This window comes from Poromitra crassiceps (genome assembly GCF_964638095.1).
Source record: "Poromitra crassiceps genome assembly, chromosome: 2".
NCBI classification, from domain to species: Eukaryota; Metazoa; Chordata; class Actinopteri; order Beryciformes; family Melamphaidae; genus Poromitra; species Poromitra crassiceps.
The window spans coordinates 54,033,152-54,059,942 of NC_139624.1; the positions used below are offsets into that span (position 1 = coordinate 54,033,152).

Sequence of the window (26,791 nt, forward strand, 5' to 3'; positions counted from 1 at the left end):
GTGTGTGTGCGTTCGCGCATGCACATGTGCCCCATTCTAAACGCCGACTTCACTTTGACTGTCAAATAGTTGAGTCTATTGCCTCTCTCGACAAGTCAATGGGCCTCAACTCTTTTAATGGCAAAGCCCTGGAGTTACTACTTGCTGCCATTACCCACTCAGCCTCCAGCACCCAGCAAAGTGGGCTAAATGGGGCGAGACATCAGACATCATGGCTTCACCCATAGAGAAAGTTCATATAGAGAGTACGAGACGAAAAGGCTCAGAGCACAAAGCACCTTAGGTTAAGATTTCCCTTAGAGCAGGGATGTCAGAGATCCGGCCCGCGGGCCGGATCCGGCCCACGGGCAGGTTTCATCCGGCCCGCGAGATGTTTTGGAATATTAAAAAAAATATATATATATATTATTATTATTATTAAATTCGCACCCCATTATCATGAACTACGTGTGGCTAATAAGCAAGCTAAGAGTTCATTCATAAGTTAATTAACCTGCACTACGAGGAAGTATGTCAGTAGGTCATCAGGTGTAAACAAAGCCGCCATGATGCCACGCTGGAATTGAATCGCGCATTCAGCTACCTACCAAAAAAACAAAAGAATCAACAAGATCAGGCGCGGACTGCATAATCGGGCACGTCGGGCAAATGCCCGGTGGCCTGGCCTGGCCTGGCCTGGCCTGGCCTGGCCTGCAAAAAAAAAAAAAAAAAAAAAAAATTGTGCCCGCAGTCAGGCCACTCACTGAACAGCAGGCCAGGCGCCGCCTACTGGTTTACTAGTGGTTTTATTACTTTATTCAGGATTAAAGTGGGTGCATCTCATTGTAAAATTGGACTTGGCCCAAATTGGGCTTCAAACGGCCCAAATCGGGCTTCAAACGGCCCAAATCGGGCTTCAAACGGCCCAAATCTGGCTTTAAACGACCCAAATTGGGCTTCAAACGGCCCACATCTGGCTTCAAACGGCCCAAATTGAGCTTTAAACGGCCCAAATTTTTCTGACGCCGGCACGCGCGTCGGCCCATATCGGCCTGGCCTGCTTGGTATCTAATGCCCGGCCTGAATTATGATCCCAGTCCGCCCCTGAACAAGATGCTGTCGAAAAAGAGAAAGGTTGACACGGAATGCAGGCAGTTTCAAGAGAAATGGAAAGAGCAGTATTTCTTTTGTGAAGTAAATGGGTAAATGAGTCGAATTGATTTTAGTAAAAAAAAAATCCGGCCCCCATGAGGTCTCAGTTGAACAAATCCGGCCCTCTACCTAATATGAGTCTGACACCCCTGCCTTAGAGTCAGAGTTAAGGTGTTCATAAAATAGAATCGGCTGCACAAAACACCCTTAAATATTGTGCTTATGTTTTCCTTAAAATGTTTAACCTTATGGAGAAGATTTAAGGGTGTTTTTTTGCAGCCGATTCTATTTTATGAACACCTTAACTCAGACTCTAAGGGAAATCTTAACCTATGGTGCTTTGTGCAAGTGGGCCCAGGCCTGTAACAGTGTTGTGGTGCACAAACCTGTGGCTGGATCATTAGATTTAGTGGGGCTGTGGTTACTGTGACAGGGCCACCTCACCGCTGCCTCATTCTCAGCGATAGTCCAGGTGGGAGCCAATGAAAATCAACATGGCGGGGGAAAAAAATCTGATTTCTTCCACCATTTTCTCTCCAATTGTACTTGGCCAATTTCCCCCTGCTGCCTCGGTCGCTGCGCCACCCTCAGCCAATCTGGGGAGAGCTGTAGACTAGCACCCTGCTTCCTCCGACACATGTGCAGTTGCCTGCCGCTTCTTTTCACCTGACAGTGGGGCGCTTCACCGGCAGGACGTAGCATGTGGGAGGATCACGCTATTCCCACCAGTTCCCTTCCGCCCCGAACAGGCGCCCCGACAGGCCAGAGGAGGCGCTAGTGCAGCGACGAGGACGCATACCCCTAATCAACATGGTGATTAAATATGAGGTATTTAACAGACACCATGATTATGCAGCCTGTGTGCAAGTTCAGTGGCTGCCAGACTAGAGTTGTCTCCTGCAAAACTCTGGACTTGAAGAGAACAGACATGAGGGCTTAAACTCAGCAGCAGGGTTTGGTATGATGGTACAGGCTGAGAGACCTGCAGGGGCATCAAAAAGTCCCTTCAAATAATAACCTTTGTTAATAAAACTTTCAAACCAAACGTAAACACATTTTTAGGAGACTTGACAGGAGATTATTATTTGGTCAGTGTGATGAATTAATCATACAGCTCAAGGTCCTTACACATCGGGAGCGTTTTTTTCGTGCGATTAATTTGCACGTCAATAATATTTTCCAAACCTATATCAGTCAATGCAACCGTGCCTACCAACGGCGAAGTTTCGCAGAGCATTATTGCGGTGTTTATTTTTTCGAACCACGGTCGATTTTTCAGAAATTCGCTTCCGACATATACACATCTGTGGCTGTGATTGACAGGTGGGTCAAAACTCGCATCGCAATTTCATGCCGTATATTCGCATCGCTCTTGATGTGTAAGGACCTTTAGGCTTATTGTTTTGGTGTCCAAATACATTTCTGGCAATTTTCTGCGAGATCTCTTCTCTCAATTGTAATGAAAAAAGCTGCCAGATCACATTTGGACTCATATTACTGGGCCAGTCTAAATATACCATCTGACTAAAGTAGGTGGCGTTTTTAATGTATCGGCCTTGGTGAAGTGAAGTGGCCATCTACATTTTGACTATGTAGAAAGCATGACTTGTGGATGGAAATTTTTGTGTGTTTTTTTGACACATCACAACCCAAAACAAGTGTATATTTGACCCCAGTGTTTACAAACATCGCAATTATAATGCAACATATTGTAGCCTCAAAATACATAGCTGTCACATACCATGAGTACTGTATATAAAGGTCAGAGGAGGGGGAAAACATCTTCAATCCAATAAATCATGATGAGAACAAAGGCACTGGTGGAGGAATTCAAGGTGTATCTCTTCCTGTGCTGTGACTTATTTTGTCTCCAATATGAGAGACCTTTGAAGTACTGCAAAAGAGGGAACCTGAAGCACGGTACACACACACGGACAGACACACACACACACACACACACACACACACACACACACACACAGGTCTATAGTTTCATGTTGCACACGTCAGCAGCGCCGTGTTTACCAGCTGGAGACAGTAGCGTGTGTTTATCTCGGGAGGAGTCGGTCGATAGCAGAAAAGAAGCATTTTTGCTCTAACCTCTTGGCAACGCTCTGAGCATCTGCAATGCATTTGTGCTGCTGCAAACTGTAACTCGCTGTGTTTTCGTGAGCGGGTAAAAAACTGGGAAAACAACATAAGTTTTTTGACACATGCATTAACGGCGCTGTTAGTTGGAAACCTCATTTTTTGTTTTCAGCTTTTAACTGATAACAAGTGAACTGCCCGGTCCAGTCGACAGAAGTGGTGAAAGATATGAAAGATATGAAGGAGGTAAAGACGGCTGGATCATCTGTTGTGGTCGCGGGGATGCTGAAGGCGGCAGGTGTTGCAGGGTGTGCAGTGGATGACTGACCTGTGCAACACTGTCGTGGTTGAGGGGCAAATTCCAGAAGACCTGGAAGAGAAGCATCCTGGTACCATAATTCAAGGGAAAGGGTGATCCACTCATATGCAGATCATTCAGGGTGATAAAGTTGGTGGAGCATGGAATGAAAGTGTTGGAAAGAGTGTTGGAGAAGAGGGTGAGGACAAAAGTAAAGATGTGATTTTTGTCATCCGACAGATGCATGAGAAACAGGAAGCGGAAGCGGTTGTATTACGCCTTTGTTGACCTCGAAAAAGCATTTGACAGGGTACCAAGAGAGGTGGTGAGGTGGGCTGTAAGGAAGTCTGGAGTGGAGGAGCAGAAGTGGGTCTATTGGCGGTGCAGTGGAGAAAAAGGTGGCCTGCAGGCAGCAAGTGAGACATTTGAGTGTAATCGGTGTAGGAGAGGAGTTCCACAGGTAGTCGCAGATTAAAAAAAAAGGTCTAGTAGTAAACGGAGAGACATACATGTATGAGGTGGTGGATAGCTTCTGCTATCTTGGAGATATGCTGAATGCCGATGGAAGGGTGGACCTGGCAGTGATGGCAAGGGTGTGGAGTGGTTCAGGGAAGTTCAGGGAACTCATGCCTTTCTTAACACCCAAGTCCCCATCCCTGAAGATGAAAGGGCAAGTGCACTCAGCCTGCGTGAGAAGCTGTATGATATACGGAAGCCAGACATGGCCCTGAGGGTGGAGCATGAGGAGAAGCTGGACAGAGCGGAGATGAGGATGATTAGGTAGATGTGCAGCGTGTCACTAAAGGGGGAGAAAGATGAGCGTAGAACTGAGACAGAGGATGGGAGTGGAGGGCATAGCAGATGTGGTGAGGAGAGGCAGACTGACATGGTATGGACACATTGTATGGAAGGAAGCAAATGACTGGGTGAAGAAAGTAATGTAGGTGAACTTAAGAGTGGACAACACCCATTGGCTGGCTAAAGAAGACCTGGCAGATGACCTGACATGAGAGCGCTCAGCATGAACCAAGTGATGGCCATGGACCTTCACCAGTGGAGGAAAGCCATAGCAAGGATTCAGTCCAACCCAGCGGCAACTGGAAAGAGGACTTTAAACAGGTGATGATGCTCCTCTATGGGTTTATGAAGAGATTTCAAACCTAGTCTGACTCAAGGGAAGTAGGCTGAGGGTATGAGCTCTGGCATTGGTGCCATCCATTTCAGTCGGAATTAGGGATGTTCATCAATAATTGATAATCGATAATTGATCGTTGAGTGAATTCAAGTCATTTTATTTGTTTATAACGTTATGAACTATGAAGTAGCAGCAGTCAGCATGGACTCAGCTAGCCTTTAGCTGCTAACGCCCACCTGAATCAATTCAATTCAAGTCAAGTCAAGTCAAGTCAAGTCAAGTTTATTTGTATAGCACATTTCATACATAGATGCAGTTCAAAGTGCTTCACATAAAATGGATGACATAAGAAAATAAAAAAAGAGGATAAAATAGACATTTCATAACAGCTTTGTCTTTCTACTGTAGTTTGGACACCAAGCATACCCTCTTCTGGTACCTTGCGTCTTCTGTTGCCCGTACTTGCCACAGCATTGGGTTTGCATAAAATCAGATAGAGGCAATTCAAAGTGCTTCACATACAGTAAGATGGGCGACACAAGAAAATAAGAGAATAAAAGAAGAGGATAAAATAGACATTTAAAAGCATCACAACAGAGTAGTTGCAAAAATAGTTAAAAACTTAGAGAGGAATAAAACACATTTTCTATCTGTCAGCAGTTAAAAGCGACGGTAAACATAAAAGTCTTTAGTCTATTATTAAAAGTAAGTAAAGTTGGGGTAAATCTTCAGGCAGATTGTTCCAGCTAGCAGAAGCATAGTGGGTTAATGCGGCTTTTCCATGATTTGATTTGATCCTAGGGACAGTTAGTAAGCCGGACCCTGCTGACCTGAGAGGTCTAGACCAGGGGTGCCCAAATTATTTCCCATGAAGGGCCAAAACTCAATCTGGGCCGAGGGCCAAAAATAAACGTTGTGGAATTACATTAAAATGTATTGTGTTTTATAGAAAATTAACATTCTAAATCTAAAATAACATTTCAATATAATAATCTACTTTTTATCTGTTTGGTAATTGTAATAATTTGCAATTGGTTATATATATTTAAAAAAACATCTGCATTTGTGGGGAGCTTAAACATTTAATCAGTAAACACCCAGTTAAAAACAGTTGTATTTTCTACCTTTGTAATCAAGAGAGAAATTTGACTTAATTCACAACTTGAAAAATCCTCAAGGTACTTTGAAAATCAGTTTCGTAGTGGCAATGTATATTGTACTCTTTCAAAACAGCCACTCTCTGTCCGCAAATGAGACAAACCGCTGTTGAATTTACTTCGGTAAAAAAATACTCGTCTTGCCATCCTAAACTTTCTTTTGTCAGTGTGCCACTGCCGTGATGATGATCTGTCCATCTTGCTGAGCTGGTGTAAAGCCAGTGACTGGGGAGGGATCAAATATCAGAGCTCACCCCCCAACCAGGTGATTCAGCCAACCAATCAGGAGCAATCAATCCTCAGATAGCAATACCTGACACCCGTGTGATAGAGTCGGGGAGAGAGAATACCAGCTGCACAAAATTAACGTTAATTGTAGATAGAAGAGTCCCCCCAAATCCGTGGCGGGCCAAAAAAAAAGAGCGGGCCAAGTAGCGTGGGAGCAATTCAGCGATGTATTTTGGGCCTAGGCCGTTAAGTGATTTGTAGACTAGTAACAGTATTTTAAAATCTATTCTATGACACACTGGCAACCAGTGTAAGGACTTAAGAACTGGAGTAATATGATCCGCTTTCTTAGTCTTCGTTAGAACTCTAGCAGCAGCATTCTGAATGAGCTGGAGTTGTCTAAGTTCTTTTTTGGAGAGACCAGAGAAAAGGCTATTACAGTAGTCTAACCCAGTGATACTCAACTGGCGGCCCGCGGGCCACATGTGGCTCGCGGGCGCCCCCCGTGTGGCCCGCGATGGAATTGCAAAATATATATATATATATATATATATATATTTTTTTTTACAGTGCACCTGAACGCAACATGCAAGATACCCGCTGAATAAGTTTCCAAATGTTCATGTAATTCTGGCCAATACTCACACTTCTGTTATAGCATTTCAGTCTGGAATATGGAATATCTTTCAATAATCTATGATTTAGCTGCTAAATTGTCAAATACCGCCGTCTGCTCGCTACCCAGGCACTTATGTATGTAATTAAACCTAAGTAACTATCCGGTGTGCACAACATTGTCAGACTAAACTCCGTCTGACACCTACAATCCGCTACAGAAAAATGTATATTGATTGTTTATTAACTGGCCACTGGCCTTCTATCATTTCACGAAAGTGGCCCCCGGGCAAAGCAAGTTGAGTATCCCTGGTCTAACCTACTGTAGATGAAGGCGTGAATTCGTTTTTCTAGATCCTGTCTGGACATGTAGCCCCTAATTCTTGCTATATTTTTAAGATGATAGAAAGCTGATTTTATGATTGACTTAATGTGGGAGTTGAAATTGAGATCGGAATCAATAATAACGTCAAGATCTTTAACTTGATCCTTTGGCTTCAGGGATCGAGACTCAAGGCGTGCAGCGATTTTAAGCCTTTGTTCTTTGGGACCGAAGACAATCACCTCTGTTTTGTCTTTGTTTAGCTGGAGCAAATTCTGGCGCATCCAGTCATTTATTTGGTCAATGCACTGACAGAGTGAGTCTAAGGGAGCATATTCCCCTGAGGAAAGACTTATATAGAGTTGGGTGTCGTCTGCGTAGTTATGGTAAGCTATTTTGTTTTTGTGCATAATTAGGCCTAGAGGGAGCATATAAAGGTTGAATTTGATTTGATTTGATTTTATTAGACAATATGCAATACATGAGACAAAATACTGCAGTGTCAGGGATAAAACGAAAAAGTCCAGGACTTATTTCCATCGTTGTCCCTGTTGTGTCGAGTGTCCCCTGTGGAGACAGGCATAGAATAGAACGGGCCCCATAATGGATCCTTGAGGCACCCCACATGTCATACTAGTTAGGTCAGATGTGTAATTGCCAATGGAAACAAAGTACTTCCTGTCTTGGAGATAGGATCTGAACCACTGGAGGACCGTACCCAATAGCCCAACCCAGTTTTCTAGCCTGTCTAATAATATTGAGTGGTCAACAGTGTCAAAGGCAGCGCTAAGATCCAATAGCACTAGAATCAAATTTTTGCCTGAGTCTGAGTTAATTCTAATGTCATTTACGACTTTAGTAAGCGCGGTTTCAGTGCTATGGTGGGGGCGGAAGCCTGATTGGAGTTTATCTAGGAGATCGTTGGAGGTTAGGAATCTATTGAGTTGTAGGTAAACAAACTGTTCAATTATTTTAGATATTGGTCTGTACTTACTAATTACCGATGTGTCAAGACTACGCTTTTTTCGTAAGGGTTTAATAACTGCAGTTTTCAGGGACTCAGGAAAGGTGCCGGTCAGAAGGGAGCAATTAACTATTTGCAATAAGTCAGACGACAAGCAGTTATAAACGCTTAAAAAAAAACTTGTTGGAAGGGTGTCGAGACAGCACGAAGATGGTTTAAGGCCTTGCACAGTTTCATTTAAAATTTTGTGGTCAATAGCACTGAACTGGGACAAATTTATCAAGCTAGGGTTCAATTCACACACATCTCATGCTATGGCGTAGCTACGGGTGCACCTGGGTGTGCCAGTGCCACCCACACAGGCAGCTGGCACACCCAAAAAGAAAGGGGGAAGTTTTTTGTTTGTTTGTCTGCAAAACACATCAGCTGTCATGCACAGCCTGTCATGCGTCAGTGTCCGACTGCTATGCCTCTGTGCCCCAGAGCATCATGGGAAACTAGCTACGCTGTCTACAGTAAACAAATGCAGCTGCAGCGCCAAATCAAGCAGACATGAAACAGCTCGCTTTTAAGCTTTTTCGACAAAGGTAAGAAACGTCGCATTGACGAGGAAGAAGATGACTCGTTGCCCTCCCCCTCAACAAGTGCGGCTTGTAGTGCACCCGTTCCCGCACCTGTATTGGTGGTGGACAGTGGAGAGACAGACGATGATGAAGATGATGCAGCCGAAACAATGACATTAATAACAGCGGGGGGACGCAGCCAAAAACCCACTGGTGGTTTGTGCAGCAGCAGAGTCAGAGGACACTAACGCTACAGATCTCTCTGCAGTAGACGAACCTGCATACCAACCAAACTTGTGTTCTTTCCCGACTAGAACACTCATTGGAAAAAGTAGGTGAGTCTTTTTTGAGATACCAAAGTGGTTTTACATGTTGCCAAAAAATACAATTTAATTGACTGCTTCTACCTGCTAATAATGAGTGTGAAAAGGAGCAAACATTGATGGTTATGGTAATATGGTCCTATCTTAATATTCCTCTAAATCTGGTTTGAAAAGGCCCAACATTTTTTTGGTGGTGGCCGGTTCGCCCCCTGGCACACCCTGTCTTTCTGTGGCACACCCAATGTGCCAAGTCTGGCTACGCCAGTGATCTCATGGCAAATAACGATAATAATATCCACGCGCCGTCTGAGAGCAGCTGGATGGAACTCCACCATCAGGACAGATGAGGTTTATGTCACGCGTTTATAAACCTGGATTCGAAGCCGCGGCCGGTGAGCTGAGTCCTACTTTCAAAATGTGAGTACAGTAGCCTAGCTAGCTAGGTTACATCATGTAATCTGTCATGTAACATATTTGTTTAGCTGGCCACAGCGCTAGTGTCTGATATTCTTACTACACAGCGGCATCACCATTATAGCTGGCTGAGAACGCGCAACGTTATTACCAGACCAGAGTAAAAAAAAAAAAAGTATTATTATTATTATTATTATTATTATTATTATTATTATTATTATTATTACGCTATCGATAATCGATAATTGATCGTTAATTTTCCCGAATTTCGATTATGGAAATTGATTCAAAATGTCCATCCTCCTCCCCTTCCGCTCCCGGTATCTGTGTTTCCAAAGTCCACGTCGCTCCTTGAAACAACAATCTCCAAGCTAGCAACCTGCACGCTGAAAATGGCAAGTTTTACATGCTCGACATACATCTTTTCTTGTACTGTTTGTGTGCCGTTTTCTTTCGCACGGATTGAGACATTTGGTTCCTGCAAAACAAGTTCCCCCCGACACTATTTTGCAGGAGCACCGTCACCACATCCTGTGCGCTTATCACTGCCCAAGAAGCTTATGATTGGTTTAAAGAAAGCAAATATGGAGTGTTCCCCCCCTATACCAGAATGATGGTGGGTTGAGCCAGACCGTTCTCCAGCGCTGGCACAGCATTAATGTGGAGATAGGTTTAGCTAATTGGATAAACTGAAAAAATGCATGGTGGTAAAAAAAGATAAAGAGAGGCTGTTTTTCATCACCCCAGAAAAGCTGTTGGGAGATACAAGGTTTTCACCCGACAACAGCAGCAATCAACATAGATGTGGAAGAAATCCAACGCACAGCAATGAATCTTCAGCCAGATGATGCAGCAGTAAAAGATTCTCTCATTCAAAATGAATGAAACTCCATCAGAGAGGAACACATTCAGTACATTAGGCTTATAAGATGTTGAATATGACCGCCTGGGGACTCATAGAGGAGTAGGATTATGCACATAAGTCTGCAGTCGGGGCGCTTTGCATCATAAAGAAGGAAATCCCATTTGCTTGCTGTCAGAGATGATCGTTTGCATGTCAGAGGACATGCAGTGTGATGAGACCTTATGCATAACACTCCCATGCAATCTGGTATGAATATGGCAGCGACAAAAGTGGAACGACGCATCTAACAGGTTGTCGACAATCTCACAGAGTCAAAAAGAGAAGGAGGATAAGAGGAGGATAAGTAAAGAAGGGGATACGCAATGGGAAAAGGGGAGGGAGGGAGAGAGAGAGAGAGAGAGAGAGACAATTGCTTTGTAAATGATAAGGTTCCGGTTCCAGAGTGGTTGGTGTTCCTGCAAGTCGGTGTGGAGGGAAAAGGTCCTGGAACATACATTGAAGACACGGTGGTGCTCAGTGCACTTACTGTAGTAGGCCTAACAGTCTAGATATTACAAAATTATGGACTATGACCTTAGAGCTCCCACTACCGGGGATATATCCTATCATAATATGATTATTGCATAGGCTACATAGGGACATCATATATCATATCATAATATGAGTATTGCATTAGGCTACATAGTGCTCATTTTTACAAACCTGCCCTTCAAGTAGCAGACTAAAAATATAACGGCACTGTGCATAACACTATGAGACATCCTAATCACACATAAAGGAAACTGCAATGGCTTCAACCATTACCAGAGAAATTCTGTAGTTAAAAAGTAGTTACGCATCAATATTCAATACAAATTCTTTCATAGGAAAGGAAACAATGTCAGCAAATAATGCAATCAAATGTGTTGTGGTGTAGCTAGAAGTCCGCCTAAATGTGACACTGAAATGCCCACAGTATAATAATGTGGCTTACAGTCCTTCACGTCAACAAATTCTCTTGTTGATGTGAAGTTGCCTCCACGAGGCATTGCTTCAGCTATGCATCTGGTGTGTTTGGGCTGTAACACACTCTGCAGGGTCTGCAGAGCAGCTCACTCCTACAGTATGTGAAGTGATTACTTCAGCAATGAGACAATTTGGAAGGGAGGGGAAAGGAAAGAAGAGTCAACTATTGGGGGTACATTGTATGACACACAAAAACACACAAACAAACAAAACCAACACAAAACAACACACACAAAAAGACAACAAAAAAACGTTCATGCGGGGTCCACATAAATAGGTACCGGAAAGCAGGTAGTCCAAAACCGCGAGGTGCCGGCACAAATGAAGCACTGACAGCTTCAGACAGGTGGATATCCGGCAAGGCTCACGCTGCAAAAACATCTGAACAAGTCATTCTGTCTCATGTTCAGTCTTCAAAACATGTTCTTCTCAAAGCGAGTGAAGAATTCTGCTCATGGGGCGAGAAGATTCCATAGTTTCCAATAGTGTTTCGCATCTTTCAGGATTTTTTTTCTAGAAATGAAACATTCAATATCTTGAAAGGAGGCAGAATATACAGTAGCAGACCACTCGACTAGTACTGAATATATTTGATGAGGGTAATAGTTATTTGCAATGAACATATACACACTTAGGGCTCTATCTTCCCAACGGCCGTTTTGCACTGGAATAGGGCCACGCAAAGCCCTAATTGTGAGTGTGTCGGCCCGCTACGCTTCACATCATCTCAGCGCAAACCTCCATAGGCGTGTTTATGCCCATAAAGGATTCACAAGGTGAGATCACTCCCCTTAAAAGCCACAGCATCATCGCCATCACGTCACCAGCTTCTTTCTTGCTGAGAGCAAGCAGAGAAACAGAGAGAGAAAAGAGAGAGGGTGAGAGAGAGAGAGAGACAGAGCAAGAGAGAAACAGAGCGAGAGAGAGGGGGGGGGGGGAGAGAACGAGAGAGAAAGAGGGGGGGGGGGGGAGAGAGAACGAGAGAGGGAAGACAGAGAGGGCCGCCGCGCAATTACGCAGTGATGTCCCAAAGCGTGCGCTTACTGTAATTAGACGTTTCATTCATATAGGCTATAACATAGGCCTACACATCTAAAAATATTTGTTTCTTTAATAGGGTAGGAATGTGTGAGATTTTACTTCTAGCCTATTTCAATAGCCTGTGTCAGAATTGTCCACTCTGGTTAAACCATTTACTGCAGTCACGCCATCCGCGCTGTGGAGAAGCTGGTCTTGCCTGCGTGCAATTGCAGGGAAAGAGGTTACTGTACTGGCCAGACACTACGGGTCGGTGCCCTGGGTGTTTTGGGCCGGCCAGGGTGGGGAGAGGCAGCTTGGCACAACACAGTCACAACTTTCTCAAAAGCAATCTACTGTTACCTCACACCACAAACCTGTATGGTCGGGAATTATGTAGCCTAATAAAACCATGACAAACGAATTCTCATTTTTAAATCAAGGTGTGTTTTTTCTGCAATGTAGGCTATAGTTGAAAATCAACATGGCATTCCGAGGAGAGAAGAGTGTGTGCAGGCGCGAGGAGAGTGACATCCATGCCGTGCGTAAATGTACAGTATCCAAGCAAGGATTTCCTGCACTGCACGGAGAATACTGTAGGCGCTCAGGCGTACGCCTGGCGTAGTGGGGTTGTTTGCGCTAAGACCAGCTGCTGGCGTTAAATTGAGAGCACCCAAGGCCCCTTTTTCTAACACATTGCACTGGAACGCCTATTTTGGAACGGGCAACGCCCAAACCTCTCTTTGCGCTCGGCACATACCGACGGTATCTTCCCCACAGCGCTAAATGACACTTGCGCGAGACACATGATAGGCTAGAGGCCCACCGACATGCCTTGGCCATGCCTACACCTGTGTCATCCCAGCGCAAAACTGGATGGTGGAGGCAGAAGATAGCTTAAGACGCTGGGAAGATAGCAATAAGAGGCGCGCAAACGCAGCGCAAACGATAGCCCCGTATGACTAGGGCTGGGTATCGAGTTTCGATACTTACTTGGCACCGAAATGGAAACATCGATACTAAGGGGTATCGAAGCCTCCCTTGTCAATCGATACCAATTTTCGATACCAAAACAAAACAGCGTCATTGAGCCTATAAGCATGCGACATGCTTGCACGCCGCGCTCTAATACGGCTGGTGATTGGCTGTCATGTAAAGGCATGCAGGAAACGTTACGCCCACTTTAGCTGGTGTGTTTGTTGTGAGCCAGGCGTGCGGTGCGGATATAGTATACAATAAGTTAGCCACTCAAGCTACTCCTATCCTGGAGTACCATATGGCGAAGATGATGAAAAGCAGGAAAAGAAACAGAAACAACACGGACTGGTTTCCACAGACAAGAGAAATAATTGAGAGGTGGGTCAGCGGTTATCAGATCCCTCAGTCTGACAAATCCATGCATCTGGCTGTGAGTTGTAGCTAGCATTAGATCGTTTAATTAATTGCCGCCGTAACGTTATGCGCAAGCGGGCATTGTGTATTTTTAGCAACTCGTTAACAAACGCTGATGTCATGATAGTTTGTTGAATGTAAATGCGATTAATTTATATTGATTGGCTAGTCAGTGAATGCATTAAGTGGAGCTGTCTCGTCAGATTTGACAAGAATGACGTTCTGTTGCAGCAGTGAGCATTAAACACTGATCTGCAACGCTAGCGTTAATGTTGAATTAATTAGCGTTAACGTTATGTGCAAGCGGGCAGTTATCGCCAATTATGTATTTTTAGCAACTCGTTAACAAACGCTGATGTCATGATAGTTTGTTGAATATAAATGGGATTCACTTTGTGCCATTAAGGCTATATTGATAGGCTAGTCAATGCTCAACTAGTCTTCCATGCATGAAGTGGAGCCATCTCATCAGTTTGGACAAGAATAGAGTTCTGTTGCATCAGTGAGCATTAAACCCTGATTTGCAACTCTCTGTTTTGCACTGAAAACTATTCCACTGATTTATTTGTTTTACATTTCTTTCCTTTGTAGTACTCCAATATTTTTTGTAGGGACGGCAATACGTTTAGAGAACTTAAAGTTATGTTAAATACAGTAGGTTTTATTTTTTTCTGCTGCAAAACTTATGATGGGGGGAAAACTAAAGATTTGTAAAATAATTTCAATGTGTAATGCAGTTTTATTTTTGTTCAAATGGATTTTTCTAAAAATTGGTATCGAAAAAAGTATCGTTCAGGAACCGGTATCGAAATCCAAGTATCGAAACGGTATCGATATCGAAAATTTTTGAACGATACCCAGCCCTACGTATGACACACTAGACATACTCTACTGTATGTACAGCCTTCTGCACAACTGTTGATGTGACACGTATAAGCTGTAAAATCAAAATTTTATTTGGTTCATAGTCCCGTATTCTTTCTCATTTGTATTACATATATCTAGATATAGTTACAACTTTTTACTTATTTCATACTGCATATATTTAATTTAGCAGCATATTTTGTAGTCATGATTTTTTTGCCTGAGCATGTTCTTCCATTATTATTTTACACACTCATAATGCTGTAATTATTATTTTTTCTTATAATTTTCATGCATTCATGCATTTCCACTTAATATGTTCTTACCGTGTTGGCTTTGCAGGCTACATTATGATTGCGTGTTAGTACGTCAGTCTTTGAATTGGGCTTCTGTATGGATGCTCCCCTTGGATGATGGTACAAAGGATTGCACCATCAAATGCTGATGATTGGTAGTAGTTCCCTTCCCTGCATCTGCTATGTTATTTCAGTTCCATCTTTCCTTGCTGTGTGCATTACTATCTTGCTGCTACAACAACTCCATTTCCCCACCAGGATCATTACAGTTTCATCTTATCTCGCTACAGTAGCAAGATAAGACACTTTATCTACTGTTTTCAATGTTTTCAGTGATTTGTGTGTGTGTGTGTGTGTGTGTGTGTGTGTGTGTGTGTGTGTGTGTGTGTGTGTGTGTGTGTGTGTGTGTGTGTGTGTGTGTGTGCGTGTGCGTGCGGTGTGTGTGTGTGTGTGTGTGTGTGTGTGCTTCTTTTTCTCTTTCTCCCTTTCTTATCTCTTTCTTTGTTGTCTGTACGTCGTCTATGAATTATTGTTATTCTATCTTTTGTTGCTATGTAATGATTCTTCTTAAGTATGTTGGGACCCCCTCGAAAATGGGATGACCAATCTCAAGGGGTTTATCCTAATAAACAAATCTCAAACATATTCTTGAAGCGAGTTAATTGGACAAAAGTCAAATTAGCCCACCCTACTGGCAGATGTGTTGACATGTGCTGAAAGAAATAAAACTTTAACACACAATACTACTAGACCGAGCGAATTATCGAGTGGCATATTTTGCAATGCACCAACTCTCAGCTCTTTCCCTCTCCTTCTCTTCTCTCTCACGGGCTTCTATCTCCCTTTCCCCCATCTTTCCTTCTCCATTTCCTTCCTGTCAGAGACACAGGCAGAGAGGCTGACTCACAGCCATGTCCAATTAGGCCCCACATGTGCCTGGACTCAAAGCAGGAATCCAGGATGTTCCCTCCCGCTGCGTCACCAATTCACACTCATGTACTGTAGCTGACTTAGCCTGAGACCACCCTGCTACTTCACTGACAGAATATATCATCTGCTCCTCCTCTCTCTCTCTCTCTCTCTCTCTCTCTCTCTCTCTCTCTCTCCTTTCACTACTGTCTCTCCCTCTGCAGCAAGACAGCACCTGCAGCCTGTAATACTTAGGCCTGGGTATCGGTACACAAAATAAAACAGTACCAAGTAGCATCGAAACTGCTCCAGTCAAACTAAACCCGCAATCGATTGTTTTTTTGTAGGCAGATCTCAGCCAATCACCGCAAGCGTTTCTTTGATTTAATGCAACATGTGATTGGCCCACTACTACTATGATAATTGTTTAAATGATACCCACCCCTCTGTTTGATTGGAAATGTATGGATAAGCGGGGACAACAAAACTCAACTGTTCTCCTCTCTCTCTCTCTCGCTCTCTCTCTCTCTCTCTCTCTCTCTCCCCATGTCTTTTTTACATTCTGTCACTCTCTCTTTTGTATGTGTTTTCAGTATGTCTCTCATTTAGAGTGTACTGCCGCTACCTATGTTTTATGTATGTTTTATTATGTTTTACATTTTATGTTTATTGTGTTTTATGTTTTATGGGGACAACGGATGGAAATTAGCCTTGTGCTAAATCTGGCAATTTTTACACTTTTACTATGTTCCAGGTTTTATTATCTGTTCTATGGTTTCTGTGTTCATTAATTTTGCACTGTGCCGTCCAAATAAACAAATAAATAACAAATTTGCATTTTCTTGTGCTCTGTCAAGGTAACAAGGTAACAGCCATCAAGAGAGACGAGAACAAACACAACACCCACTCTGCTCACTTACGTCAGTGGAGCAATTTAGTTAAGTTAAAAACTAAGTTTTTAAATGACACATACTGTGCTGTAGCTGCATCTAGGCTGTTTTTTGTCAAACAGCTGGCCACTGAGATGCTGAAATGGAGCTGCCACCTGTGATGTCATCAGGCCCAGCAGAACATCCAGCAACAAGTGATGTCACAGGTGGAGGATGGACATTTAGAACCCTTTTCTCCATAGTTCTATTTTCATACTAATCATGAGCCCAAAATGTAAATTCATTAAAACATTTAACCACGTTCTGACACAAAGCAGCTAACCACCTTGTATTATTGTATGTATGTATGCATGCATGCATGCACACACAGACACGCACGCACACAAACTCTCCATGTGTATCGTCAGTGCAACTCTCCTCCATCCCACAGCCAATCACAGAGTACAGTAGATACAATAGCCAAACGTGGGCCGACACACACACACACACACACACACACACACACACACACACACACACACACACACACACACACACACACACACACACACACACACACACACACACACACACACACACACACACACACACACACACACACACACCACACAAGCCTCCACAGTAGCCAGATCCCTCTCTCTCCCATCCTGTCAGGAGGGGTCCACTGGCAAGGCAGTTGCCATGGCAATGTACAGGTGACTCACCAGCCGGTGAAGCAGTTGCCATGACAACCTACAGTACAGTTTGTAGCATGGCTATGGGAGCTGAGTGAAAGAGGAGAACATATCGTGGGTGTTTGTTACAGTGGATTACGCCACGGATCAAAGTGAGCTGATTGAAACGTCCGATTGGCAGAGGATTACTTGACATTAACTCTGTTTTTCTTCGTAACCAAATGTTTATTGACATGCAACATCAACAGAAATACACACCGGAAATCAAGTAATTAACATACAACCAAACAAAACAACTCGGTTTACACCAACTCCAAAAGACCAAAAAAATCCCACTCACCCACAAAAATCCAAAATAAACCAAAATCAGGGTATCAAACAAGCAGCACAATACAAAAGAAGAGAAAATCAGCCCCACACCACACCCACACCCCAGAAACAACGACACACACTCACAACAGGCACCACCACCGCTGGTCACCAGCACTCAGTGTGATTAGAAAAAGTATTATGCTCCTAACACACACACACACGGAAAATGTAGAGGTTCTATAAAATCACTTCACTTCGAAAGGCACCTGATAAGGAATGTTAGCAGACTCACCAGCTCCATTACTTCTGGTGGGGACATCTGTAGATAAATGACTATACTCACACTAATAATAGGTACAGTCACTGGGACAGTTACTGATACTAAGTCAGACAATTTAGTAGCCATCTTAATCCAGAAGTGCGAAACAGGTGGACAGTTCCACATCATATGAAGGAAAGTGCCCGGGCCTTTCATAGTGCATAAACTAGGGATGCACCGATTGCCATTTTCTTGGACGATTCCGATTTCCGATTTTTGAATAGTCTGACTTGCCGATACCGATTTTTGCCGATTCCGATTTTTTTTCTTCGAAAAACAACAATTGACAGCTTACACAAACGTTTTTGTAACTTTGTTTGAAAATTAAGATTCATAGAACAATTCTTACATCTAATGGGGATCCAAATAAACAAATAAACAATTCTTATCATTTGCATGAAGTAGGACCATCTCACTCAAACACATCTCAAAATAAAAGTGTTCCAGGTTAGGCTACTGGACAGAGCTTTTTTGTGCAAATACAATGAATACAAAAATTTAATTAAATCCAATAGCCTATATCCCACAGCTATCATGCATTTACTTTTCCAAAAGAAAACAGGTGCAACAGAACATCAAAATGATCCATGGACAAGGAGTTTATAGACTGGCTCCAGACCAGTCCTCTTGAGTAGAGGGGAAATGAGTTTATGAGTTACAGTAACGATCTTCAGTCTGAATATCAGGCGGAGTTTACACACAGTCCGAAGTTTGGTATGCATATTTTTATCTGCCATCCGAAAAAATATCGTCACGCACAGAAATCCTTGCACACTTGTGAGTCCGATGCATTTTTATTATTATGTCCGTCGTTCTCATGTCGTTCTATTTGCAATACGAAACAAATAGTCTCTCCTGTATCAACGTTACAACATGACTTGACAGGCTGAGGCAGCAGCGCTGATGTGGGATGGAAAAGGCAGGTCGGGGAATGGTTATACTGGACACAATGCTCGCGTTCACCTCGCCAAGCCGGCTGTGCGCTGTGGCCGGGTGCAGCAGCACTGCTTCCCGGGGAGAGAGAGCAGAGAGAGGGGGGCCAGTGAGGTGAAGCGAGCCGTTCAGACTGGACTCCAGCCGAGCGGGACTCGGCTGCACCTCTGTCTCCACGGCTTATTTTCGACTTGCATGTGTGACAAACTGCGAGATTTGTCTACTTCACTGACGGTGAAAAAAATCCACAACGAGGAAGGTATGCTGGCGTGTGTCGTGTGGTAGCTGGGTGCCTGTCTCGGTGCTTTGGGGTGCGCGCACGTCATGTGAAAATCGGCTCACAGAATCGGCTATTTAGAGTGACCGGCGCAGATCACCGATCGAGGCCGATCACGTGAAAATCGGCCATTTCCGGTCACGTGCCGATCGATCGGTGCATCCCTAGCATAAACTACACAAGGGATCATCTATCAATTTCATGCAGTGGAGCTTAGTGAGATAAGTTCTCTGTACATCATTCAAATGGATTTGCTGGTAGGCCGGCTTGTGGGAACCTGGACCTTATTTCCAGCTGGATTTATGTTTTACAAGTCACCCTGAACAGACATTTCTGAAAATAAATAAATGCATGCATGCTTAGCAGGTGCCCCTACGGCCTCTTCCAGGCCGTTCTGCTTTTTTTCTGAATGTTTTATTCAGGGTGACTTGTAAAACATAAATCCAGCTGGAAATAAGGTCCAGGTTGTAAAAAAAAAAAAAAAGAATTCTCCTTTAATGTTTGCCCAAACAAGCTCCCAGTCAAAATCAGGTTCTAAACCTGGACTGGCACACCTCCATAGTCTGTCTACTGGCAGGTCACTATAGGAAGCCTAAAAAACCTCCGATATAGTTTGGATACCGACCCCTGTTACTTTACATTAACTCTTTGAAGATGGTGTGATGCGGTGGAAAAGTGACCTGAATCGAGAATCAAGCACTGAATAGTTAGTGATTTTAGTTATGTATCCCAGGCTCTGTTAGAAACAAACTTCTATAAGTGTGAATTAGATGCTTTTCCATCAGCCGGGCTGAATTAAATCAATTGGCTGCCTGAATGCAGCGATATCAGAACAGAAAAATCCACAAGAAAAAGAAAAGAGCCTCAAGATAGCAGGTGTCATTGTTCTTTTGTGCCAGTTAGTGTTGCCAGATTTCATGCTGCGTGAAGATGAAAATACTAAAGAAATACTTGGCAATATGCGCACCAGCGAAAGGCAGTACAAGTACTTGTACTGTACAACATGGACGCCTGAGCAGAGCAAAGAAAAGATACGTTCTCTGGGAGATCATTCAGCCTAACTCGATAATTTATAAGATTATCCAGAAAGAAAGAAAATCTGAGAAGTACAACAATTAAAAATCTGTTATTAATCTGGCCAATTCTTGGAACTAGAAATATTGCGCGGTGTACACGCTCGATAAAAAAACATGGCATGCATGTACTTGTTGCTCACATTGCTTGTTCACATTGCTAATACCTTTTTTTGTTGTCAGTAATCACTGTGTCAGAGAATGTGCCACTTTTTTACCCAGATTGAAGGCATCTGGAAAAATGATAACTGTAACTACTACTAACGTACCTTTTTGAGGGTGGAATATCTGAATTTTGTCATGAACTGCAGGTGACATGTTATAATTGCAGAAGAACAGAGTGGAGTTTTCTGTGTGGCCTACCATTGCGAGGGCAGGCGTTGAGCCGGTGGCTGATGTCAAGCGAGCAGGGTTTGCGCGTGACGGCGGTGGTCACCGACTCGTAGGGGTTGTCCTCGTCCTCCGGCAGGAAAACGTCCAGCGACGGAGAGGTGACGATCTCCCCCGAACGCTTTGAGTCCTGGGAGAGAGGGAGAGAGAGGGATGGAGCGATAGACAGAAAGAAGAAAGAGTGAGAGGGTGAAAGGTGAGGCCAATTTATTCAACAGAGCGCATAGAATTTGGTGGCTGTTTTTATCCAAAGTGGTGTTGTTGTTTTGTTGTTTTAAGGCGAATGGCTCTAGTGGGAATTGAACACCTAACCAAACAGACCCATATTACATTGTATAATGTATTGTAATGATACTGAACCACATTATCTCTGTTCACTTTCCAGTGGGTTGACCAGTAATGTTACAGCAGTGTTTAGAAAGCAAAGTGAACTGTCTATCAAACTGTCAAACTTCGACAAGACACAAATGGATTTGATTTTATGAAAAATAATGAGGGCTGAGTCACAAAAGCAATAAAAAATGGAGCCCATAAATAAACAAAATAAAAAACAGCTGATAAATAAATCATTCGATGTGGAATTTCAAGAGTTTGGCAAAGCAGTGTCTACAGTACCCAGAGGCAGAGGTGCCCCATCATTAAAAACAAACGCCTCAGATCAGTGAGCTCTCAGTTCACCCCGAGGGCATTGTTGAAACTGTTTCTACACACTTTTTTATCATCATGAAAGATTTATGGCAATCTTCAAAGCACACAACGAAAAGAAAGGTGGGTAAAAGAGTGTTTAATTTTTGGTTTGATATCTTCTCATTGATCTTGTCGTCAGTATTTTGGCATTTTGTTCGTTTTGTTACTGCAACCAAATGAGCTTGACTTTGCTGTGGAACTCTGTTAAGCTGCTCTAAAAGTGTCGGAACTGGCAAGAAATTTGCAAGTCAGAGGACACGCTTGTGATGAGTTGCATACTGAAAACGAAAATTAGCAGCCATTTTTTTAAGGGTTTTCTGTGGTTTTCTGTAGTAAGAAGAAAATTAATCAACACCACAAGTTTGTCTAATTTCAAGGGGTAGCTCACGTGCTAGTCTCGGTTTCCAGACATTTGGTGAGCGGCGCCAACAGCGCCACCTAACCACCAAACGTCTGGGAATTTACTGTTCCAAATCTGGTTCAGAGCACGGCAAGAACGGCCGGCAGCAGACACGCCTACATTTATTATTAGAATTTTATTTGGTAGCGGCAATGCAATGTTTCATAGTTCCAATATAGAGCAAGACACTGATGTACTGCAAAGAGAGTTTATACCTGTTGTTTATTTTACAATCATTTTTCCTACCCGGAAGTGGTCCGCTTGTGACTGTGAAGCGCTGTGAGGTCATCAGCAGGCTCTGTAACGTTAGCCTCGGGAGTCGGGCTTATCGCTGGGGGAAATACCTCTAGCCGCCAGGGCCGGATGAAACACGTCCTATTAACAGGTTATGTTTGTTTCTAAGTGATTAATATGTTGCTCCGCAAACGTGGCGATGTTTTGCGAGACACTGGTTCTGCATGAGCGTCACTGCCCCCAGAAAGCAGGCCCGCCCACAACACTCATGATTGGTTCTCCGATGCAAGGCTTCCAACAGCACCACCTAACGTTATGAAAAGATTTAAATAGTAATATTCTCAGTCTTACAGTAGTGAAACGGATTAAGACTGAGAGCTGAGTCTACTCACGTGCAAACCCACTTCCGCATTGTGAAGCCAATGTGAAAGTGTCTTAAACCTGCATTTTTTTCGAATGGCCTGCAAATGCAAAAAGAAGTCTGATTGTATGGAAGTCAATAGGAAAATTACCCTACTTGTTTTGGGGAGTGATTGACAGGTCAACTGTCCAGTGATCGCCCAGCTTGCTGATCACAAACCAAGCAGCAGGCCCCGCTTTTATCATCCAAATTTTACTTCTGGCTCCAAATAACCAAGATGGCGATGGCAAAAATGCCAACCTCGAGGCTTCAAAACGCGAGTCCAAAAACCAATGGGTGACGTCACGGTGGCTACATCCATATTCATTATACAGTCTATATGGTCATATTCCTGAAGAGGTTTTTCTTTTTTGTCTGGGGGGGGGGGGGGGGGGGGGGCATTTTACAATGTCCTTTATGTCCTTGTCCAACAGCCTAACAGATGGAAATACCGTAAATAATATTGTGTTTGAAAATCTCCACACACAAAAAACATACTAACCCTAAGGCCTTGGCCACACTGATCCGTCAGAAAATGGACAGAATTATAAAACGGATAGATTAATGTCGGTTGCGTTGTTTTTGTACAGTATTGGCATTAGCTAATAGTGGTGAGCTGTGAGCTATGTTTGCTAACTAAGTGTTCGCCAGGCTCAAAACACTGCCCATAATAACTTTTAAGTTATTTGAGTCACGCTCTTTAAAGCCCACCACCTTTGATATATGTTGGCTAGTTATTGATATTAGAACAATATTGTGGCTCTAACGTTTTTACGGAGATGCAGACAACCGTTATTGCGGCGACTCTGTTTCCAGTATTTCCGCTGATGATGACGAAACCGTCCATCCCATACGTCCATCCAGAAAAAGTGTAGCCCCCTTGAACTTTCTGTCCACCAAAATGTACAGTATGCAAATTTGCTGGAGACATCAGTGCTCCACGGACAGACGGACAGCTGTCTTTGAAAAGGAATGGAAGTGAACAGAGAAATGAACGCAGATGGACACACACCATGGATCAGTGTGGCCACGGCCTAACCCTGAACTTAGTGTGTTGTGTTGTTCATCCTGTTTATGTATGTGATATATTTGCGTCACTTTCATTCAATATAAACTGCATACTTGCAATACTTTCATGATTTAATCAATGCGCTAGAAAAAACACACACTGTCAACATTGCAAAAAAACATTGCGTTATGATCATCAAGCCAGTGAAGATACTGTAAAGGTAGCCTGGGTAAACCCATCCCCCACGTGACCTGCTCTCAGACCTGTTCTCAGTCACTATGGTCTGGTCCCCCGCCTGTGCTAAACGATTTCCTGCGGTTGTTGGGCCCCCCCCCCGATAGACCGCTCCATTACGCAACCTTCATCCAACCAGCTTTGTGCACAGAGCACATGCGCAGTGCAGCAGATGGCGTCATCGCTCTGCGACCTTTGTTGTTAGCAAGCGAGCTAACACTTTTCATTTCAGTACTGCTAGCACGCAAATGGTTACAACCAGCTACAACCAACCAAGCCCCCCTCCGCCCGAAATGTAAACAGACTCAGAGCTGGCCTACGGATCGATGTGTGATTTCCAGGTAAGAATATGTTATTCACAGGTATATGCCTATATATTATCTCAGAAACTAGCGTAATTGTGTTTGGTAAGAAAGACATTCGATAAATGAATGACTTTTCCTCATCGGCTGTGTGGGGGTTAGCGAGGTAACGTTAGCTAGCTAGATTACGGGAGCATTTAACGATCTAATGAATTCTAGAAAAACATGTCAGAAGCTAGCTAACGTTAGCCACGTGTAACATACAGTAACTGCTACGTTTTATATTATTAGAGCTTCCAAGAAGAGAGAACATCGCCTCTGCCAATGACTCCTGTGACGGTGGTCAGGGAATGAAAGAGGAACAGGACAACTGTCTACACGGACCCAAACCTCGATCCCTGCTGCAGATGGCCGCAGATCTGGAGAGATATTTGTGGCTGTGAAGAACAGTCATCATCTATACAGTGATATGATCTAGTTTTCAGGGACACGCTGTCTTATCTGCATAAATCATATTGAATAGTACCAGACAAAACAAATCAAATCAAGCTCATGCAGGGTGTCGGGCAGACAGCAGTGCATCGCGCACCCCTCTGGAGCTCGCAGAGCTCCAGGCTGCCTCCGGGGCTCGACTCTGCTGCAGCCCGAGGTCGGGTGCAGGGTGTCGGGCAGGTAGCAGTGCATCGCGCACCCCTCTGGAGCTCTCAGAGCTCCAGGCTGCCTCCGGGGCTCGACTCTGCTACAGCCCGGAAATGATCGTGGACTTAATGTTAATCAAAAACGGCCACACTCATAACGGTAAGGTGTGTTTGACCTAGCTAGAAATAACGTTAATGCACTCGCATTTCAGCATGGTTACAGATGTAGCTGACGCTAGCTAGCTACAGTAGATTTTTGGAGGCTATAGCGTTAACGTGAATGTCATGACATAGTGAGCGTAGTGTTATACTGTATATTATACATAATCCAGATCATATTCCAGATGCAACCTAGCTAGATGTTAAGCTCCACACTGCTGTATGAGTACAATCAAATCTATCAAGCCTTGATATCATATTCCAACGTGAATTCAGCTGAGGGGTTCGCTCCAGAACGAGACTGTTGCATTCAATATTTGTACACGATACTGTGCAGTAGTTAGTGCAGGCTAGTTAATTGTTGGAAGTAAGGTTTTTGAATTGTAAAAGGCTCACAGCACATGTTGTTTCTGACTTGGATTGATTAATCAAAATTTTCAAAATCTTTACTACTGTAGGCTACTGTCCAAATTAATAATTACATCAGGTGACAAGCTGATATAAGATCACACATACCCACATTTGTAGATATTCCACAACATAATGCACTTGAAATTATAATCAATGTCAAACCAAGATGTAGAAGAGCAGTGTCAATTTTATATCAGACACTTGTTATTCAGGAAGTAGCCGACACAGAGAAGTACAGAACTGAATGGGAGAATGAAATAGGTGTGCCGCTTGCTGAAGAATTTTGGGAAACATGTCTTAGTAATATTCACCGCTGCTCAGTAAATGCGAGACACAATTTGATACAATTTAAAGTAATACATAGGTTACACTATTCAAAAGTCAAGGTAAATAAGATGTATCCCAATGTATCAGCACTGTGTAACAAATGTAAGATTCAAGATGGCACCCTTGTACACCAATTCTGGACATGTCCCAAGCTCCACCCATTCTGGTCTTCAATATTTGACTTTTATTCAAAAGCATTTGATAAAAAGTGGGAGCCAGACCCCCTCGTGGCCATCCTGGGGTCTACAAACGACACCGCTCTGAACCCCGGCAGCGACAAATGGACGGTGTACTTGGGTGCCGTGTTGGCCAAAAAAATGATTTTACGATTCTGGAAATCTGATGCTGTACCTTCATTTGAGATGTGGCTGAGAGAGTTGGGTGAGATCCTGCATTTAGAAAGGCTTAGATTCAAGATTTCAGGAAGAAGTAAAGTGTTTGATAAAGCATGGGGACCAGTGTTGAGCCACTTAAAGGGTCTGAAGACGGGAGGAGGTGAATGTCAACCTATATAATGCTGTAACAGTGAAACATAGCTATGTGAACTACTTATTATTTTTATTTTATGTTTTTGTCTCCTCTTAAATGTAGGTTAAATTTTCTATTTTTCTCTCATTCTTTCCCGCCAACACAAACTGTTTCGACCATTGAAGCAAAGATGTCAAAAGATAACTGAACGTTGTAAGCCGCATAATGTATTTTAATGTATTTTTTTTGTTTTGCTTTGTTTAAAGAAAAAAGAAATGATTGCTTATTTACGTATCAAAATGTAGTAAATTCACTGATACCTTGCAATAAAAATATTTTTGAAAGAAAGGTGACAAGCTGAAATGTCAATTCTTATAGCAAATCTAGGTAAATTTCAGACTTTAACGTAGTGTCTTGTCTGAAGTGAATACAAGTGACCTATATTTTTCAATCCTGTCTTTGAATAAAAGTTGTACATTGTGTTATACTTGAAAACCATGTCTTTGCTCCCTTTGTGTTCACAATTAGGCTACAACAAATCTGGTGATCTGCAGATGATGTAAACTTTTGTAATAAATGTTATCTCTTGTACTTCAACCTCTGTCTAGTCAATTATAGGACAAGATACACTTAGCCTACTGTAACACAGTCTTGGGTTTTGTCTTCATTGCCTAGAATTATTATTATTATTAAAACGATTATGAATTATATTCGCTAAACATTATCTTAACAGACTTACCAGCTTAGGCTTCATTCTGTGATGCGTTTGTTATGGTTTGTTGTTGTTCACTTCCTCCCAGCATGCATTGTGCTACTGTATTTCGCTACTAAATAGCAACCAAATGAGCCGAAATAGATATGAAGGTAGATCTCAATTTTGTGTAATGGTAACACAACCTGCAATTGTATAACATTTCAATATTGGACCAAATAAAACATCAAATGAAAACACCACCCTATGTGAAACATATATGTAATCCTGGGTCTATATATACCCCTCGTCGATTTAACGTGATTTAGGCAAGTGACAGCGTAACGCGCTTCTACCGGCATCTCCTACTGTGATGT

General features: G+C 43.1%; 1 protein-coding gene across 2 annotated transcripts in view; it reads right to left on the reverse strand.

Annotated features, from left to right (window-relative positions):
* The window catches only part of anks1b (ankyrin repeat and sterile alpha motif domain containing 1B), a gene marked incomplete at its 5' end in the record, with an annotated part of 585,526 nt that overhangs the window by 275,580 nt on the left and 283,155 nt on the right, over positions 1–26,791 (reverse strand). For both annotated transcript variants that reach the window (XM_083655335.1, XM_083655334.1), the window contains one exon: positions 20,428–20,584. In XM_083655335.1, the coding sequence (XP_083511461.1) occupies positions 20,428–20,584 (157 nt within the window). The remainder of the gene's footprint in view (positions 1–20,427; positions 20,585–26,791) is intronic.